General features: G+C 37.4%; 1 protein-coding gene across 5 annotated transcripts in view; it reads left to right on the plus strand.

Annotated features, from left to right (window-relative positions):
- The window catches only part of pde10a (phosphodiesterase 10A), a 120,828-nt gene extending 102,184 nt beyond the window's left edge, over window positions 1-18,644 (plus strand). For 3 of the 5 annotated variants that reach the window (XM_038280158.1, XM_038280159.1, XM_038280162.1), the window contains exons 5-22: window positions 1,126-1,175; window positions 1,266-1,406; window positions 3,022-3,177; window positions 4,560-4,610; window positions 5,124-5,182; window positions 6,852-6,903; window positions 7,290-7,432; window positions 8,974-9,066; window positions 9,217-9,403; window positions 10,128-10,270; window positions 11,037-11,120; window positions 11,191-11,341; window positions 11,427-11,582; window positions 12,637-12,809; window positions 12,922-13,033; window positions 13,247-13,327; window positions 14,107-14,195; window positions 15,263-18,644. In XM_038280158.1, the coding sequence (XP_038136086.1) occupies window positions 1,126-1,175; window positions 1,266-1,406; window positions 3,022-3,177; window positions 4,560-4,610; window positions 5,124-5,182; window positions 6,852-6,903; window positions 7,290-7,432; window positions 8,974-9,066; window positions 9,217-9,403; window positions 10,128-10,270; window positions 11,037-11,120; window positions 11,191-11,341; window positions 11,427-11,582; window positions 12,637-12,809; window positions 12,922-13,033; window positions 13,247-13,327; window positions 14,107-14,195; window positions 15,263-15,362 (2,021 nt within the window). In that variant the 3' untranslated portion in view covers window positions 15,363-18,644. The remainder of the gene's footprint in view (window positions 1-1,125; window positions 1,176-1,265; window positions 1,407-3,021; window positions 3,178-4,559; window positions 4,611-5,123; window positions 5,183-6,851; window positions 6,904-7,289; window positions 7,433-8,973; window positions 9,067-9,216; window positions 9,404-10,127; window positions 10,271-11,036; window positions 11,121-11,190; window positions 11,342-11,426; window positions 11,583-12,636; window positions 12,810-12,921; window positions 13,034-13,246; window positions 13,328-14,106; window positions 14,196-15,262) is intronic. The other 2 variants (XM_038280160.1, XM_038280161.1) reach the window with 2 other exon arrangements.
- The last annotated feature ends 1,240 nt before the right edge of the window (window positions 18,645-19,884 follow it).

Consider the following 19,884-nt stretch of genomic DNA (forward strand, 5'->3'; position numbering starts at 1 on the left):
TAATAAAACAAAATCCCCAGTCTTGAGCCACTGGTTATCCCTTTCACTGGAGGTTATGACTCCCAATTCTGTTAATTCTGGGGTAAAAAGTGTTTTTCACCCTCTTCCGCTATTTGTGTGGCAAATAGCTACTCATTTATTCCGCACATTTCCGTTTAAAGTTTTCTTTTGTCTGGAAAAAAAAGCTACTTTCTGTTGGAAAGAAATGCATTTTACCATGGCGCTTTATATGTACAAATGTAGGCACAATATTTTCCTAAAAGTATTTGGCTTCACTCAGGTGGTTTTGGTACGTTTAAAAGAGGACGTTTGTGTTCCTGTTGGTGTAATGGATTTTACTTCAGGACTCTCCCATGGATGCCACGTAGTCTTGAACACAGACTTTAAATAAATTTTTTGAAGTCTGCAATGATTAGGATGTTGTTTCCGGGTTTTGTGCCTTTCTGAAAAAAATATCAGTGCACGATTGGAGTAATTTTGGTTCCTGGGTCAGGTTCACCACTGTTACACATTTATTCCATTATCTTATAAAGGTCCTCTCTGTGACTTTCTAAAGCCCTAAAACCCATAAAATGCAGCTTTCATATTTTTTTCCATCTGTTCCCTAATTTGTTGAGATAGGCTTGTGATGTTTTACTTTACACGATTTCAAACTTTGAAGTTTGAGTAGCAGAGATTTGTAAATAGCGCTGTTAGCAGCTGAGTTATGTCCGAGGTTAACCACTTCATCTCTAACCAAAAGAAATCTACAATAGTGTCAGTAAGTTGAAGCTTCCAGTTAAAAACCCAGTTAAAAATATGCCGATCCACCCAAAGCTCAGCTCTCATTAACTTCCTGATCATTTGTGTATTGTGTGCACCAGCAGCCTCTCTGATGTCACACTGTATGATAACATGACCTATATAGGAGTGTGAAATAGGACTGTAGAGGAGGACTGGGAACGAGACGAACTGGAAGGCAGTGAAGGCCTCAGTCAGGGAACACTTGTTGCTATGTGGGCCATTGTTAGATTGCAGCCGCCTTGTGTATTTCTGCCCTTTACTATTAGAGGACATTTGTAAGAGTGCTGAAGTGAGTGGTATTGAAGCAAATGTATGTGTTTTCTGTGTCTTCTCTTTCTACAGCAACAAAAGCTGATAGTTTTGCACTTTATTTCTTGGGAGAATGCAACAATGTGAGTAATAAATGACCCTTTGGTTTACATTATATTCTCTTTTTCTATATTTTTTTTATCACCTGTTGTTTTCTCTCTTTTTTATAACAGAGTTTATGTTTATACACTCCAAGGGGGGCCAAGGATGGCCATCCAAGCCTCGTCCCGTCGGGCCCCATCGCATACGGGACAACCATTGCCGCTTATGTTGCCAAGACTCGCAAAACACTGCTAGTGGAAGACATTATGGGGGTAGGACTGCTCCCTTTAAACCAAAATAAAGTCACTAACTTACTAAAACCATGGAACATTTAATATTCACAGTGTATATAATGCAAATATATTTTTATATGTTGTCACGTTACAAGCACAAGCTTCAATGTCTTTTAGCTGGATTTAATGTGATTGACCAGAATAAAATAAAATATAATTTTAATATATAGTTATAAATATAACTTTAAAAGGTGTATTTGTATTCACCCCACTTTATTCTTACACCACCAAATAAAACCCAATGTCACTGATTATTGAGGGGAAAAAACACCATTAAACACCAAGGAACACAGTTAAGATACAAAATATCTTGTTTGTTTCCTCTGCTGGAAAAAGTTTACTTTATAATTAGTTTTATTATTTTAATTTGTTCTTTTTTATCATATAGTGTTGTGTTTACCTATATGATTCCATTGCTTGTTTGCTTTGAAATGACCATCCTCAGTCTTCCCAATGGAGGGTGAATAAAACATTTCACTTCTATTCTCTTCTTTAATCCATTAATGAAAATGAAAAGATTATAATGCAATTGTACAATACAAGGCTGAATAATCAGAGACGGGAACAACATTTTCACTGGATAGTCAGGGGGGCAAGAAGACATTTTTGTTAAAAGATTCAAAAACCTGTCTGTATGATGCTGCAAGCCATGTGTTTGTGTAGATCAGGAGAGATCAAAATATACATGTTTGTATAACCCAACTCTGAAAATACCATATCTGTTGAGAAACCTGGCAGTAGTACTGGCATGCTGTCAGGATGCTTTTCTTTAGCAGTGACATAAAAGCTGAAAAGAGCTGATTGAATAGGTCATTAACAGGGTAATCCTGTCAGAGGATGCAAAAAGCACATGGCTGGAGCGGAAGTTTACCCTTTGGCAGAACAACAGCCATAAACATACAGCCAGAGCTTCAATGGCTTGATTTATCAAGGTACAGTTAATTAATCCAGGTTTAGTCCCAGATCCATCTGAAAAACAATGACATGAATTAAACAAATTGTCTTCATGCATTCGGACTGAGCTTGATCTAGTTCTGCAAAAATTTACATTTTGAGCTTTTCATTAAGCTATTTTTTTGTTCCTTGAAAACAAATTGTTAATTTCCTATCCACTTTACAATTATTCACCACTGTGTTGATCTGACACTTGAAATTTTAATGAGGAATTGAGGAGCTTGTGGTTGTGATGTTACAAAATGTTTTGAAAATGTAAATGTTTATGAGTACTTTTAATCATAAAATAACATCAAGTGTCTTTTTTATTGTAATTTCTATGCTTATTTGCCTGTTTTGGTTAGAGTACAGAGTATTACAAACTGCAGTTTTCTGCTAGATGTCAGTCTGAGCAAAGACAGATTCCAGAAGAAAAGATCTGCAATGATCTTCTGTGATGGAAAATCTACCATTCTAAACAAATCTCAACAAACAAGTCAATCAAACAAACCCAAATGGTTGAATACACAGTTGCTATTTTTGTGCATGGCTACAGGCTTTCTTAAGATATCCATCAACCATTCTTGTATAACATTGTTTAGCCTGATGTTTAGTACAGTTTAGTTAAACTAAACTTTTAACTGGTCTATGTTTTTTTTAGGACGAGCGGTTTCCGGATGGCACAGGGCAGGACTCAGGGATCCATGTTCACTCTGCCCTGTGTCTCCCCATCCTCACTGCCATTGGGGACCTCATTGCTATCCTGGAGCTGCATCGGCACTGGGGCAGGAAGCCTTTCAACCTAAGACACCAGGAGGTCAGAGCAACTAGACACCAGCAAGTTTTTTAAATACAGCTAAGGCAGTTCTGATTAAATCATTTCTGCGTAATATTTTTACAATATAATCCTTAAAACCACTTGAAAAGCCAAACTCCCCACAGAAAAGGTTGAAGCTGGGAGCAACAGGAAGATGTTGCATTGCTCTCAATCCTGCTGACTTCTACTGGACTTCTGTTTCAAATGTTCATAACTTTCTGAGATAATCAGACAGGTTTGTTGTGTTTTACTGAATGACAAACCAGTATTATTGAAAGCATACAGTTACAGAGCCTTAATAATTATTACAAGGGCATGATAAGTCAGATTTTATTTGTTTTTTGTTTGTTTGTTTTTTTACTTCAATTGCTTATTTTTTCTTCTTTACTCTATTAACTTGGATAAACAGCCCAGCTGATTTCAGACTGGTTTTTCCCCCAAGATGAATGTTAACTTTCAAGAATATGGTTATTGTTAAAAAAAAGTTAGTTAAAGCAAATATTTGCCTTTGTGATTTTTATGTTGTTGTTAGTAAAGACTCTTAATATGCAGGGTACTACATTTTAAAATTACAAGGAAATTTGATTAAGGAATCAAAATATATATCCAAAAACAAGAAACAAGAATATTTATTTTGATGAATTTAAAGCATAATTGTTCTTTCATAGGAAGTAAGAAAATTATTTTTATATATATATATATATATATATATATATATATACCGTATATATATATATATATATTTTTTTTACATTACATCGTATTGTCTTTTTTTGTTTGTTTTATTTAGTTTTTTCTTTTTATTGATGTGAGTCTTGATTTACTTCACATCCAGATGGGAGTATGTTTTCCTAGCAGTTGTAGGAACTTCTTCTATGCTGCATTTCCAGTAGAGGTGGCATGCAGAAACCACTCAATGCGCTGCAGAAACAATCTTGAAATAAGTAAACATTTCTTAAATTAAGGGTATTTACCCTTAATGGGTAAATACCCATTAAGGGTAAATACCCTTAATTTAAGTAGGTAAATGATTTGATTTGTCAATGAAATTAGCCTTAAAATTACATATTTGATAATATGCACTTGAAATAAGGCAATGCAATATTTTTGTTTATTTTAAATATAAATTTTCTTGTTCCATTGGCAAAGTGTCTCACTTACAAATTAAATTAAATAAAACTAAATACAATTAAAAAAATGCACTTATTTTAGGAAAGAAATTACTTATTTAGACTTAAAATTTTTTGCAGTGTAGTGTGAGCAGGAGTTACTGTTGTCTGTCTGAATATTGAATATTTAAAAAATTAAACATATCATAAGTAGCATGAATGTAATGATTTTCTTTTTGTAGAACTTTAAAGCCAAGTTTTCCTTTTTTGCAGGTTGCAACAGCAAATTTAGCCTGGGCATCTGTTGCCATTCATCAAGTACAGGTAGGCAAGCTTTCACAAAGGTCTGGTCTGATTTTAAACTAGTCCCTTCTAACAGATATGATGCACTGCTGGGCTTCGTCTGAGCCTCTGGCAACAAGGTGTACCCTTCCATTTATTATGCTTGTGGATGACATTGTTTGTTCTGGTTCTGCACTGGGGAAATCCACTGTGTACAGGAACGGGTTGTCACTGTGCCCAGTCCAATCAACAAGACCATACATTCAACAAACTGCTCCCCTGAGACGTCATTATGTTTTATGATAAAGATAACATAGTACCCCAGAGGAGTGGTGTCCCACTGCAGCTCTGGCCACAGTGGACCTCTGAGCTTTGGTTAGCGGGGAAGAAGCTCCTGCTTAGACAATCTGTTGTTACAGAACAACGGCCCGTTGGCGTGTTTGCAGACCGAGGGCTGCTTCACTGACATAACCCACTGGATGCTGCATGTATTTTGAGAACAAAACTTCTTTATACATCTGTGTATCTGATCCTGACCTATTTTTTCTTTCTTAGATGTGCAGAGGCCTTGCCAAACAGACTGAGCTTAATGACTTCCTACTAGATGTGTCAAAGTAAGAGCTGCTCTGTGATCTGCTTCTGTAGCTTTCAATGAAAGCTAATGAAAAGAGGCAAACTTTGTGTTTATACCACATTCCTGAAATGTTAATTTGCTCTGAATTGCTGCAGTTTTTTAACTGCATTAATGACAGTGCAAGTCCCAAACAAACATTCTGGTTGTGTTAACACCATCTGAAAGTGATTTTATATGTTTTAACAGACTTATAGTCTTCTGCGGTAGTATTTATACCCCTCCTTTCCATGTTTTGTCACAATAAAACCGCTCACTTGTATATGCTGTGTATTTTTAGGGGCGGGACTTTGTGGTACAGATGAACACAAAGTGGTCCGTAATGGGGCTGGGACAAGAAAAATGATACATGGCATCCTAAATACTAAAAAAGGTTTCTTTGCAAATAATATTTAAAAAAAAAATCTGAACAGTGTACATTTATTTTTTGCTCCAATAACTTTATCTTATCATATTTTCTGATTAGATTTTGTTCTGGACTTTGACTAGCATATAAATAGTGATATACCTTGAAACATTTCACTTAGGTACCTTCCTGCTGGAGGTGAATCTTTAACTTAGTCCGAGTCAATTGTTGCCTCTAAAAATTTGGACTGTATTCAATTCTTCTAATAACCCTTGAACACTAAAGTGCAGCAGAAACGGATTCCCTCAGTATGATACTGCCGCTAGCAACATTTAACTTCAGGTTGGATTATTTTAGGGGGAAAGTAGACCAAAAGTTGTATTTGGGTGTCATGTGATCAGAGCAACCAAATGTAGTGTTCCATCCTCTATGTGACTTATTGCAGAATAAAAAGAGGATTTCTTTCACGCATTTTTTTTTTTTTTTTTTCAATTTTTCTATCCAGAGCTTCTTGCAAGGTCAAGGGATGGGGTTCCTCCTGAAGGGGTCTCCTGTGTTTTGGCCAGATTCACTTAGAGCACAATACTCTTAACTGAGCTGTGGATCTCTGCAGCTCCTCCAGAGTTCTCAGTGGCCTCTAGTCTGCTTCTATGAGTAGAACTTTATTAGCCTGGCTAGTCAGTTTTGGGTAGGTCTGCCTTACTACCTGATTTAAACTTATATCAACTGTGCTCCTTGGTCTTCCTAATGCTCTCTGTTTATCAGAAGTTATCTATAGGCTCTATGCACAGCTCCACTACTTCCTGAATTTAATGCAGCTCCTTTGTTTCCTGTCTTTCATGATTGGATGCACTGATTAATCCAGGTGTGTATGACCTAAGTAACTGGCCAGACACACCTGGATTAATCAGTTCGTCCAGTAATGAAAGACAGGAAACAAAGGAGCTGCATTAAATTCAGGAAGTAGTGGAGCTGTGCATAGAGCCCATTAGGTTACTTCAACAGAAAATAGGTTTGACAGATATCGATTTAGGATTGTCGGGGTAATGGGGGCTGAACACAAATTTTCCTCCCACGAAAAATAATGCACTACTTTGTTTTGGTGTGTAGTATGAAATCCAAATAAAACATTTTGAAATTTGTGGTTTTAAGGTGACAAAATGGGCTTTAGGTGACATAAATCCCCCTTTATAATATGCTTGTAAATGGTTTCTATAGCTCATGTTTAATGTAAATGTCACCAGATCTTTATTTTAGTTCAAGCATCTCAATGTGATTTTGTTTTTGGGTTTTTTTTTTTACACAGAACATACTTTGATAACATTGTGGCAATAGATTCTCTACTTGAACACATTATGGTGAGTGAGTGTGATTCCTGCTCTTCTCAGCTATTCAAGAAAAATCATAGCAGCTAATTTACAGCATCTATTAACAGTTTTCTGATTAAACTTTTTATAATTTAGAGAAACTTAGTCGTAATGTAAAAAATAGCTTTCTCACTAAGTATAAAATACTTTTTCGTTTTTTGACTCTTTTACTAAAGCCTTAGCTGGTTAGAGATGTTTCTATTGTGGCTACAGGTTTAAACTGTAAAACAGACTGGGGTCCACTTTAAATAATCTGTTTGTATATTTTTTTGCCCGAATGGTTTAAACAGTAGTGAGATAGTGGCCGCATTTAAGATGAGGATTGCTTAGAAGTCTGTGCAGCTATACAATCCTCTGCCCCTTCTTTTGTTTTACAGATATATGCAAAAAACCTGGTGAACGCAGACAGGTGTGCGCTCTTCCAGGTAGATCACAACAACAAAGAACTGTACTCTGACCTGTTTGACATCGGGGAAGAGAAAGAAGGCAAACCCGTGTTTAGGAAAACAAAAGAAATAAGGTTTGACATTTTCTTTCTCTCTAAGCTCCTTCTATTTAACCCTGCAGGGACTTTTTTTTTTACATATCTACAATGTTCTTACGGAAGAGAGATTCTTGTTCTTAAATCTGATGAGATTATTGTGGTAAAAACAACTGAGAGAAAAGAAGTTGGAGATAACACATATAATCACTTGCAAAAATACCACAGACTTGAATGCATCTTGGCCAGATTTCTAGTTATAGGGCAATATTAAGTAGTAAATCATTATGAAATGAAGGAATGTAATGCATGGCTCTAAAAATATCCAGCAGCATTTGTATTGCAGATACTTAGAAACCCATAGATAAAATGCAGTGTAACTTATATGGGTCTCAAAGTTCACTTTTTTAATAAATAAATCCAGCTGTCTCTTAAGGCTTTAGAAGTCTTTTATAGAACATTGGTGAAATTTCAATATGAAGACCAAGGAACACAGCTCACTGGACAGGGATAAGGATGTGAATAAGGTTTAAGCATGGTAAGGGTGTAAAAACAAGATTTCAAGCTTTTTAAAAAAACAGGAACACTGTTCAGTCCATTATTCAAACACAGCTGTAAACCTATCAGGGCTGTTCATCAGCAACCTAGAGGCCTATGGCAATAACAGAGGAGCAGCATAGATCTACTGCTCATGTGGAGAATCTGACGTCATGGTAACTATTGGCTATGGACTTCAAAAAATGGCACGATGGAGGGTGTAATTGAATCATTATTTGCATCTTGAAAGACTAAAATCAGCCACCCCAAAAAAAGAAAAACAGGATGGTGATGCTAAAACTAGTGTTTCACCGGGGGCCTGATCCAGTACCAAAACGGTGGTATCGATATGTGCGAGTACCAACAAATAGGGCACCGAATCCATTTTGAGAGCCAAATGTTTATTAATATTGTCACCCATTCCAGGTAGGGAATAAAAAGTTCTGCTGGATTCACTTTGTATTAGTCTTTTTCTTGCTTCATAAAGGTAGGCAGCAGCTTCACAAAGCCATGATGGCAATTATTTTACATCCATGTAGTATGCAGTTCTTCATATATACACACATCAATTTCAAACAGATGGTATCGGAATGGTAGCGGTATTGGCCAATACTGCACAGCCAGGCATCAGGTGTCGATATTGAGGCCAAAAACTGGCATCGGCGCAACACTAGCTGAAAAACATTCAGGGATCTGAAGAGATTGATTCATTCTAGTCAAAGTTAAGTCCACCAGTGCCTTTGGATGCACACTCACACTTTTCAGATTACAGAAGTTTAATAAACAATATAATATATATTCTTTTTCTTCCTTTTTACAGTTATGTGGTATGTGTTTCTCTGTCACATAAAAAATACAGTGACAGATGTGGTCATAATAGGACCAAATTTTAAAATGGTGTAAGGAGTGTCTAAATAACACCTGGTTTACAGTTTACACATAGCCCTGCTCATACATGGCTCTCTACCATAATCATTGCGCTCTAAGTGTTTCATGTGAATTTTATTTATTTAGCCTGTCTCTCCCCTCCTGTGACTCTGTAGGTTTTCTATAGACAAAGGAATAGCTGGCCAAGTAGCTCGGACAGGAGAAGTTTTAAATATCCCAGATGCCTATGCAGACCCACGGTTCAACCGGTAAGTTCTTTCTTCATCTTTGTACTATATAAATATTATAAAAAAATATATATAGTTCTGCAAAAACAATTGTCTCATACGCAAGGCTCTAAGTAACGAGAAGATGACGTTTAAACTGATGTCTTCTCTTCTTCGTGTGTTCTCTGATAGAGAGGTAGACCTCAAAACTGGCTACACCACGCGGAACATCCTGTGCATGCCCATTGTGAGCAGAGGGAATGTTATCGGTGTGGTGCAGATGGTGAACAAGCTAAGCGGAAGTGCCTTCACTAAAACCGATGAGAACAACTTTAAGATGTTTGCTGTCTTTTGTGCTTTGGCCTTACACTGTGCAAATGTGAGTACCCCACACAAACCTAAGGGTGTTTGATGGACAAACTGATGCTCTCTCTGATGCTATTCATTTTCTATCAAACTTCAGCGTAATGCAATCTTCATCACCCTCATCTGCTGTGTCAAGGCTTGTTGCAGCTCACAAGCTACTGTGGACATGAAATATAAATTTTCATCTCTGTGGTGTCCATTACTTCAAAATATGATTAAAAAGTGCCAATCATCTCTTTCATGAATCATGTTAAACTCCCAACACTAGCAATGTGTGGTCTGTCTGTCAGGGGCCCTCTCTGTGGCACCCGAGTCGCCGTCAGCTCTGTCAGAAATGCTTACGCAGGAGGAGGCGTCACAAAGTTGTGTTTTAAATCGATGCGGGATTTTAATATTTTATGACGAGCGCTCTCACATCCGTCCAGTGACAGGATTTATGTTGGGTTGCGATTTATGCCCCACATCTCTTGGAAATGTAACTTTGGCTGACTCCCGATTCGCAGTGATTTACGGGGGGGCCCGGTTCGAGGTCCCCGGCGCCTGTACCTGGCCGTTTTCTCTGCCGTTTGTCTGCGCAGTGGACAGGGACAGAAACCAGATGTGGAGGGAGGCAGAGAGAAAAGCCCACTTTTAGTGTAATTGCAGTAGTGACGCATGAAGAGTTTAGTATCATGTTCAGGATTTCTGGTTTTAAAGAACCATTCTCTCTCTGTGGTTTCCCTGCTGTCACTCTGCAGATGTACCACAGGATCCGGCACTCTGAATGCATCTACAGAGTGACGATGGAAAAGCTGTCGTATCACAGCATCTGCACGTCAGAGGAGTGGAAGACCCTCACCCAGCTCAACCTTCCTGAACCCATTTACAAAGAAATTGAAACGTGAGTGACCCGTTCTCTGCCTGTGCTAAAATACAGCGCCTTCCAAAGGTCCTTCCATCTTTTAAACTTTTCTGCCTTTTTTGTCAAGTCGCAGACGTAGCTTTCATATAAAGTCCAAATTCATGCAGTCTTTGTATGAAACTACAAGCTGAGGTAGAGCATAATTCTGAACATAATTGCATTATTTCAAATATTTCTGAAACTATCTGTGTGGCATGCGTCAACAGGTCTTCTTGTTTAGACATGTAAATTGTTGCACAAGTTAAAGCATGGTAGGATTTCATGTGAACTGAAATCTTGCAAGATGCCCGGTTGCCAGTTGAATTTAGTGCTGGACTTTGACTAGGACTTTCTCACAAAGAGATTTATTTAAACCATTTTATTAAAGCTTATTTCCTTCCCCCTGCTGAATAAAAGTATCTCCCACAGCATGATGCTGCCACTGCCGTATTTTAAAATACTAAATTAGTGTATTGCATGAGTAAAACTTGACAAAGCCTTCCATCTGAGCTGTGGATCACTGCTCTAAGTTAATTATAAGGGCCTATTGACTCGTTATCTGATTAATGTTCCTTTTCAGCCCATCAAATCCCAGAATATTGTTTTCAGACCCAAGTCTGCTTTAAAGCTTTTTCACAACTTTATACCTGATTTCTCCGCCATGTTATTTTGTTCCGGTGTTATTCAAATTCTGTGTCTACGCCATACCTTTGTGGAAAAAGCAGTTTGAAAGTTTGCACAATGATACTTTTATGTCTTTCTCCAGGTTTCAATTTGACATTAGTCCGTTTGAAGATATCTGGCCTGCTGTCTTCATCTACATGGTTCATAACTCCTGTGGAAAAAACAGGTAATGTCACAGAAGCAGGAAGATAATTCTCTCAGCTTCTCACTTTATTCATTGTTTGTTCTTTATTTAGCTTTGAGCTGGAAAAGCTCTGTAGATTCACCATGTCCGTACGGAAAAACTACCGCCGTGTGCCCTACCACAACTGGAAGCATGCGGTGACGGTGGCGCACTGCATGTACGCCATCCTACAGAAAACCACTGGGATTTTTACCGAGCTAGAGGTTTGCTTCTTGTTTCGTTTAAGATTGATCTTAAGTTTTAGCCAATTCTGTTTTTTCATTTCCAATGAGCATCTTTGTTTTGCAGAAGAAAGGTTTGTTGATAGCCTGTCTGTGTCACGATCTGGATCATCGGGGGTACAGCAACGCATACCTGCAGAAGTTCGACCATCCATTGGCTGCTCTGTATTCCACTTCCACCATGGAGCAGCACCACTTCTCCCAGACTGTCTCCATCCTGCAGGTAGAGCTCCACTACTAAAGACTTGGGGAACTTTAAATATTTTCATTATGAATGTATTTAGAGTAGTGCTGATACATTAAGCCTCAGATTCTGTTTAATCTGGAAGCTGTTTTAGCAATACAAGTATTGCCCAATAGAGACAAGCAACCATTTCCTTGTATCTACTTCTCAAATTATAAAGATCAGCTCATACCTGCTTTACATGAATGGCTGCTACCAGATAGTGGCCAAGAGGAATGGGGTTTTATTTAACACCGTAATTATACTCCAGGAAAGCAGAAAATTTGATTTAATTTAGTAGAAAAATTATTGAAATAAAATGAAAAAAGTATAAATTTAATAAATTTAGTTACATGGATTTCCCTTAAACTTCTGAATAACTGTTCTTAGATTAAATATTTCAATACTTTTAGCATGAAAGAGGCTGCATGATGCAGACGATTCCAATTCCAATATCACTGAAGCATTTAAGCACGAATTCAGAAGAAGCAAAGAGGTCCATGAATTTTGCATGTATTTTACACAACATGTTTATGTGTGCATGCATATGTCTGCACTTACAGCTGTGCCTGAAAGTTCTTTATTTAAAATAGACAGAAAAAGATCAGCTGCCAGTAAAATAAATTGAAAATGATGAAACAAATTGTATATATTGCTCCAGCTTACAGTGTCGTTGTGTCCTTGGGCAAGACACTTCCCTGCATTGCCTCCTGATTGTGGCCTTTTTATTTTTTTTTTACACACATATTTTTAAATTAAAATTGCATATCAATGTTTTATACTAGTTAATTCTAATTTTGTACATTTGTATTAATTATCACTTTTTTCAGTGTTAAGTTATATGAATTACTAGTGTGAATTAATAATTTTTTTAATGGGAGGGTATGTAAACTTTTAAGCACAATTAGAACTGTACTTTTCAGCTCTGTAATATCTCTTATTTGCTGGTTGTGGTTTAGGTGAACCGATTATTGAGACCTGTTGCAGTCTAGTGGAGCTGAACGCCTCATAAGTGGAGCTTTTGCTTTTTTATTGATCTCTCTGTTTTTCATAGCTGGAAGGGCACAATATTTTCTCCAACCTGAATTCCAGCGAGTACGAGCAGGTGCTGGAGATCATCCGGAAGGCCATCATTGCCACCGACCTGGCCCTGTACTTCAACAACCATCAGCAGCTCACAGAGCTCCTGACTACAGGCGGCCTGGACCTGAATAACCACACCCACAGGTCAGGCTGCGAATCACAGCAACACACCAGAAAAGTGTCCAAATGGCGCTTTAGGTTTTTTAAATTATTTTTATCTTCTCCATGGACATAACAAGGCTCTGCTCCCCTTCAGGGACCGTGTGATTGGTCTGATGATGACAGCATGTGACCTGTGTTCTGTTACCAAGCGGTGGCAAGTCACACGACTCACAGCTAACGACATCTATGCTGAGTTCTGGGCTGAGGTACAGTGGGATACTGTTTGAGCTCAAAAAGGTTCAGTGTCACGATCATGCCTCCAGATTGAACAGTCAGGCCTCTATTCTTGCTTGTAAATACTGCTTTAACTTTGCATGTCCTACAACCCCGATCACCTAAAATAGAGCTGTCAGGTGGTCAGGAGGTTTACCCCACTATGCACAAAATAAAAGGTGTCTTGTTGTTTTGTTCCTCTGCAGGGAGATGAAATGAAGAAGATCGGAATTCAGCCGATCCCTATGATGGACAGAGACAAGAAGGATGAGGTTCCCCAGGGCCAAGTAAGACCAGCACAGAATATGTGTGGTTTGTATGCCACACACACACACACACAGAGACATGCATGCTCTGATGGGAACTTAGTCTGTAAACAGAGGACTGTAGAGAGAGAAAAGCATAAATGGTGAGAGCCAGAACAGGATTAACTTACTATTTTAAGAAAATAGTTGCAGACCATATTTGAATTTAGGTTGCAATTAAACAAATATTTTAAACAGAAATAGTTTTAAAGTTTTCTAAAATGAATAATCACGGAAGAAAACTTCTAAAAGTAAGACGTTCCAAAACAAACTATTGCTATCACTACAACATAAACTGTAGATTTGTATCTTGTTGCTGAGATTGTTTACAATTCTAGGTGTACAGTACATAAAGTAGCTCAGTTGTAAAGGAGGAAATATGCTGGAGGCTTAAACTCTCATTCATCATTATATGCAGAAATTCCTTTTTAAAGAACCAATGTGATTGGCTGGCACAATGACCTTTAAACCTGAGGTAAAAAATAGACAAAAACCTTTTATAGTAGCTCTAACTAGTGGTTTTTGTATATTAATCGCTCTATTCATACGAATACGGATGCATCAATGAGATGGTTTGCGATTAGTCAGCAATGCCACCATTAGATACACTCACATTGCTCTTTTTTGCACACTGGTGAGACGACACATTTGTTTATCGCACAAATATCAACACAATATCAACCTTTCCCATAATAATGTTTTTGTTCCTTAACAATGAAACAAATTTAAGGTGCTTTTCCTTTTTTGTCCCCTTTTGAAAGGTGGGATTCTACAACTCAGTGGCAATTCCTTGCTACACAACACTTTCAGAGCTTTTCCCTCCATCCGGTCCCCTCTTAAAAGCCTGCAAGTAAGTTTTGCTTTGCTTTTGCTTTTTATGTGCAACGTTTGATGTAGTGAACTAATTTAGAAATTAGATTATTTAAAAAAGCAACGGTCCAGACCTTGAATTAATCAATTTTGGTCTTAGAGAAAACAGCCAGGGTTTGAACAGATGCAATCAATCCATCAAGTTAGATCAAAGTTGTGAAGGAGTGTGTGTAAAAATGCACATTGCTAGTGCTCTATGGGAGGTACAGTATGTCAGCTTCTTTTTTTCAGCATCATACCTTTTTTTTTCAAATCACATATGAAAAGGAGAACACAAAAGTAAAGCTGTCATTCCTCCTGCAGTGATGCATTGACTTCAGGTGCTAGAGGACGTATTTATGGCTGTTATTACTGCTTTTTAAACAGCTTTTTGTTGCACCTTTGCTCGCCCTTCTGCTGCTCTTTTAAAATGTGTCCTTGATCTGCGGGGAATGCAAACAAACCGAGCAGTGTAATGTTTAAGCCCCAGCTGTACGTCAGCACCCGGCTCTGGGTGGGCAGCAGGCCTAGACCCCACGGAGCCCTGCAGCTCATGGTGGGATCTGCCAAAGTCGTGCAAACTGCATCAGGCTGGCTAATTGAAGGTGATAGCAGTGAAGTTCAGCTGTGTTGCTGCACTCGTACGTCAGTATGCTGTAGTTCATACACTTTCTGATGCTTTTCTTCACCAATGTTCTCCTAAAAAAAACTTTGTGGCTTTTTTGGAACAGTCCGATTTCCAATGATAATATATTAAAGATTCATCTGCGCTTTTTACTAGATGGCGATTCCTTACTCTAGGGTTTATTTGTAGAGGTATCAGAGTAAAGGGGACTGAATAAAAATGTGTTCTACTATTTTTATTTTATGAATGCATTCAGAAAAACCACCAATTTTAATGTTCATGTTATTAATTATGGTCTATCAATCCCAAAAGAATAAGTTGAAGTTTATATTTGTGATGTCGCAAAATCTAAGCTGGTTAAAGGATGTGAATAGTTTTTCAAAAGCATTGTAAAAGAAAAAAAATGTCGGTTTGCATCTGATTTAATGACTTCTTGTTTCCAGGGAGAACCTTAACCATTGGGAGCAGATATCACGAGGAGAGGAGGAAGACATTCTGCCCATTCGGCCCTGTGATTCAGGCCCCGTTAAGGTGGATAACTGACTACCAAAGGGGTCTCTGACCCAACAAAGAAATAAACAAACTAAATCCTGCCACGGACCTGGACATTTGACGGCGGGGGGTGAGGGGGGTTGTTGGAGGGGCAGGCAGGGAAGAACCACATCCTGTGTCAGCAGGAGTTTGACTCGTTTAAAGCGGCTTGACTCTGAATAACACACAGTTACCTCATTGGGTGACGGAGGAGTCCACACTGACGGTTTCACCGATCCCAGAGACTGACAGACGTCCGTCGGGGGAGGATTTCAGCCCATCGCCCTGCGTCTTCTCAGCTGGGGAAGTTTTATTTGATAGAATGATCTTGAGTCTTTTCCTGTATTATATTTGGATTTTTTTTGTATTATTTTAATTATTTTTGCCTATTTCTTGTCATTTTACTTCATTTGAAATGATTCTGTTATGGTCTTGTTTTTGAAGAGGCCTTACTCTAGCCCCTAAACAGGCTAGGATATGTGAATTTTCCTTTCAGTTCAGGCTCTTTTGAAATGGTACTCTTTGCCTTCTGTGTTGAGTTTATTGCACTCGCACTACTTTAGCAAGAGATTCCCAGAGACAGAAGGAATGTGTAGAGCAGATATCTGGTATAGCAACATCTTACTGAAAAGGCGGAGATTAGAATGTGTTTGCAATTACTCTTACTTTTTTTGTTCTTTTGGTTAAGATCCTTTGCAGTACTTGAATATCTAAGTATATTCTATGTGGAGATTGTAGAAATTCTCTAGAAATATGGATGATTTGGGATCAGTCATAAGAGAGTCACATTGTTTAAAGTGTGAGGTGGTCCCTGCAGCTCCTCAGCCCTGAGCACTTAGAAACCAGCTGCACCAACATCCCTCTGATCGCCGGGATCCAAACCCCACCCCTTTATTTTAAGCCAAGACTGCATTATCCACGATCGACACTCGCATTTCCCTTTCATTTATTGCATCATCAATAATACTTGTGTTCAAAGTAATAGCAGCGTGTTTTAAAAATGGGCAAAGCTCAGAAAAGAGTTTTTTTTGGAACATGGCACGTTTTATTCCAAAACAACACATGAATAAAGAAAGCACCAAATCTGGTTGTGAAAGAGAGGAAAAAGAGACGATTAGCTGTTCAAAAACAGTAAGTAACAGCGTCTTTCTTTTCAAACTCAAATTGTCTCCAAAAACGGCTTCTTATCTGTGTTAAATGGAGTCAACCCGACTTCTGCCAACTGTAAACAATTGGGCTTAAAAGGCACTTTATCTAGTAGGTTTGGAATTACAATACTGAACAGTTACTGGTAGTGTTGTTTTAACTATTTAGTCCTTGGATTGATTTTCATAACAAACAACAACAAAAAAAGATTCTGTAAATTAAATATTGTTAAGTTTAATGTAGTCATTGCAATAGATTTAAATCCAGGTGTTTATATGAAAATTAGAGATATCAAGCCTAATTTGGCACAAATATGACTGACAGATGGCAGCAAAGAGATATAAAGGAATAAAAGTGGAATATGCATCAACAGGCCTCAGTGTTTTATATAAGCCCCTTTGGTTGTGTGGTGTTTTCAGGTGGAAAAAAAAAAGATTTCTTACCAACAAACTCTTCTTAGTCTTCAGACTCCAAAACAACCTCAGATTAATTAATTTTTAAATATCTACTCCATGTTTCTTAGGGGCAGTTGGTGTTTGATAAGCTTTAATCACTCCACCCTAACCCTTGATGAAAGAAAAAACCCTTTAACAGCTGCAGTTCTTAGAGAGTGTCTATTTAGTGAGTTTTTTTCGATTTTGGTCATTACTGGATCAATTGGAATAGCAGTGCTCCAATTTCTGCCATTTGTTTGTAGCTTTCATTTTAAAACTTAAACTGAACATCATTTCCATTTGAATCTATTGAGTTACACTCTAAATAGGATTACACTATTACCAGAATGAGCAACATTTGACTGCCTTCCTTTTCAGGAAATGTTTTTTTACATGTTTTTGTACAGAATCAATGATCTTAGTTCTGTTAGTCTTCTGCTTCTCTACTTCACCAACAAGTAAACTGTGGATAGATTTCCTAAAGTGATAACGGACTGCTGCTATTTTGAACACAGCTATATTTCACGCCACTAAGCACATAAACCAACCTTACATTTGTTGAAGCTGACATGCAGGAATAACAACAAATAATAATGAACACCATTCAAGGTTTCCTATGATTTCAACCTATTTAAATCATGTCTCTGGGATTTTACCTAAGGAGTGTTCCTTTTTTTGCCACTGTGTGACACATGGGCTGTAGTTTTAAAAAAAAAACTTTTTTTTCCTAAATCAAACTAAGAAGATAAGATCGGACTCTTTTTAATAAGTTTCCAAGATCTTCCAAAAAGACAAACTGTTTTGTCCTCATCTATTTTTTCAAACTCAAGTCTCTGCTCAACTGTTGTAGTGTGTTTTTTTTATGGTTATTGTATGGCTGGTACTGTACCCCCCCCAAACACCCACCCACCGCCCCCACGAGTGTTGTGAATGCATCACATTTATGAATGTTTTCATTGGTTGCAGATTCCTGCTGGAGCTGCGTTTGTGTGCATCATCAGTTCCATCTTCTATGTGCTCGGTCTTACTGTCTTTTCAGAGTTGCTTCCAGTAAGCTTCAACCTAAGAGCAACAATTAGCATGCACCTTACATATATTTATATGTAACTTAACTATTTCTCTATCTATCTATATATTTATAGATATATATATGTAGATACATAGAGATAGTTTTGTAGGTATATACATTATGTACGTATGTATAGAGAGAGTGGGTGAGAGTTTGCATTTGCAGTAAAAGGTGAGTAGTGTGTACAAACGAGGAAGAGATGAATGCCTTGATGGTGCTAAATGGAACGGCAATTGTGCAGTTTCTCACTAGGTTTGTGGAACTGCGTGTGTGGACGCCTTCCTCTTTAAATCACTCCAACCCCACCAGACAACATTGTTGTAAAGTCGCTGCACTGTCCCTCCTCCTTTTCAGCACCAGTTATATCCCATTGTCTGCACTATGTTTAGCTTATGATCTTTATCATCATCATTATTATCATTACTGTTTTTATTTTCTTAGAGTTAAATTTAAATTAACTTATATTTTTTATACAAAGAAGAATAATGTTTGCCTTTTTTCTGTTTTGTACAAAGTAAACATTAAGATAAATTAAACAGTCTAGACATGTTACTGTTACCAAGAATAACTGAGGAATGTCTCAACTGTAAATGTAAGAGCCGTAGCCCAAATGACTTTTATTAAATACATCTTTGAAAAAAAAAATGTCTGTGCCAAATCATTCTTTCCCTTTTATTCTCACAGCATATTTTTCTTAATGACTGAACTGTAAATTAAGAAAATATGTAAAATGTCTAACCCCAAGTGAGCCATGTCGTTTTATTTGCTGTAATTGGATCCATTTGTCAAATTTATTTTTTTCTAAATAATGTTTTACATTCTTTTAAAAGGGTAATTTGCAATTTTTTGGTCTTTTTAAGGTTGGTTAATACAGTACATTACTAATCAATCAATCATCTTAAAATGTAAAAAAAAAATAAAATAACAGCACAAGTTTAAACCTAAAAAACATGGCTGCCCGCCTTCGCTGACAGGTAAGAGAGAAACCAGAGGTCACATTTCCACAGCTCAGGTCTCAAAAGATTAAAAAAAAATTATCTGTCTGTTGCAGACACAACAGCATATCTGATATTGACTCTAATTTTGGTGACATACAGTCTAGTTTTATTTCATTGACCACTTTCTAGTAGCATCTAATAGCTCAAGTTATTCGCTTTAAGAACCATATTCACAGATTTAATTTGTAGTTGTATTATTTTCTTAAATATAGTAACAGCAATTTCTAAAGGATGCCTAAAACGTATCCTTATTAACCAGGCCATCTAAAGTATCCTACTTGATCTAATCTTTATTTCTAACTTTGTTTTTATTTCAGTTAATCTGCAAGTTCTTCATATATGGTGCAATAAATAGAGAATAAAAAAATAAATGTCATCTGACCTGCAGTGAAAATTGAACCTTTTATATGTTTTCAGCAACAACAATTCAAATGCGGTGGATCTTGATTAGTTCTTTATTTACACTAAATGATTTAGATGATAGAAGAAAGCAAAGCGTGTGCATACCGTGTCATTCTTTGCACTAGAGCAGAACATGTCACTCTGCTCTTCGTGTTCAGCCTTTACCATCTGCTTTCCTATTCTGGTCACTCCAGGCCCTGAGGCCTTTTTTTCTTTCTTTCTTCTCCTCCCTCCCTTTTCCCAACTTTCTGCAACCTCATAGTCTTACACACAGAAACACACTGTTCATAAAAGAAAAAACAAGAATTTTTTTTTAGAGGGGATATTCATGAAAATTAAATTTCCACTGTAAGCACAATTTGCAGAGTTTGTCTGGAAGTTGTTGAGGTTTAACAGCTTGAGGGAAACAGTCAAACGGAATGAACAAGGACAGGATATTTGACGGTCACAGCGTCTGTTTTTGGAAGATTACAAAGAATACTGGT

This window comes from Cyprinodon tularosa, unplaced genomic scaffold, assembly GCF_016077235.1.
Source record: "Cyprinodon tularosa strain WSP-4 unplaced genomic scaffold, ASM1607723v1 ctg157, whole genome shotgun sequence".
NCBI lineage: Eukaryota > Metazoa > Chordata > Actinopteri > Cyprinodontiformes > Cyprinodontidae > Cyprinodon > Cyprinodon tularosa.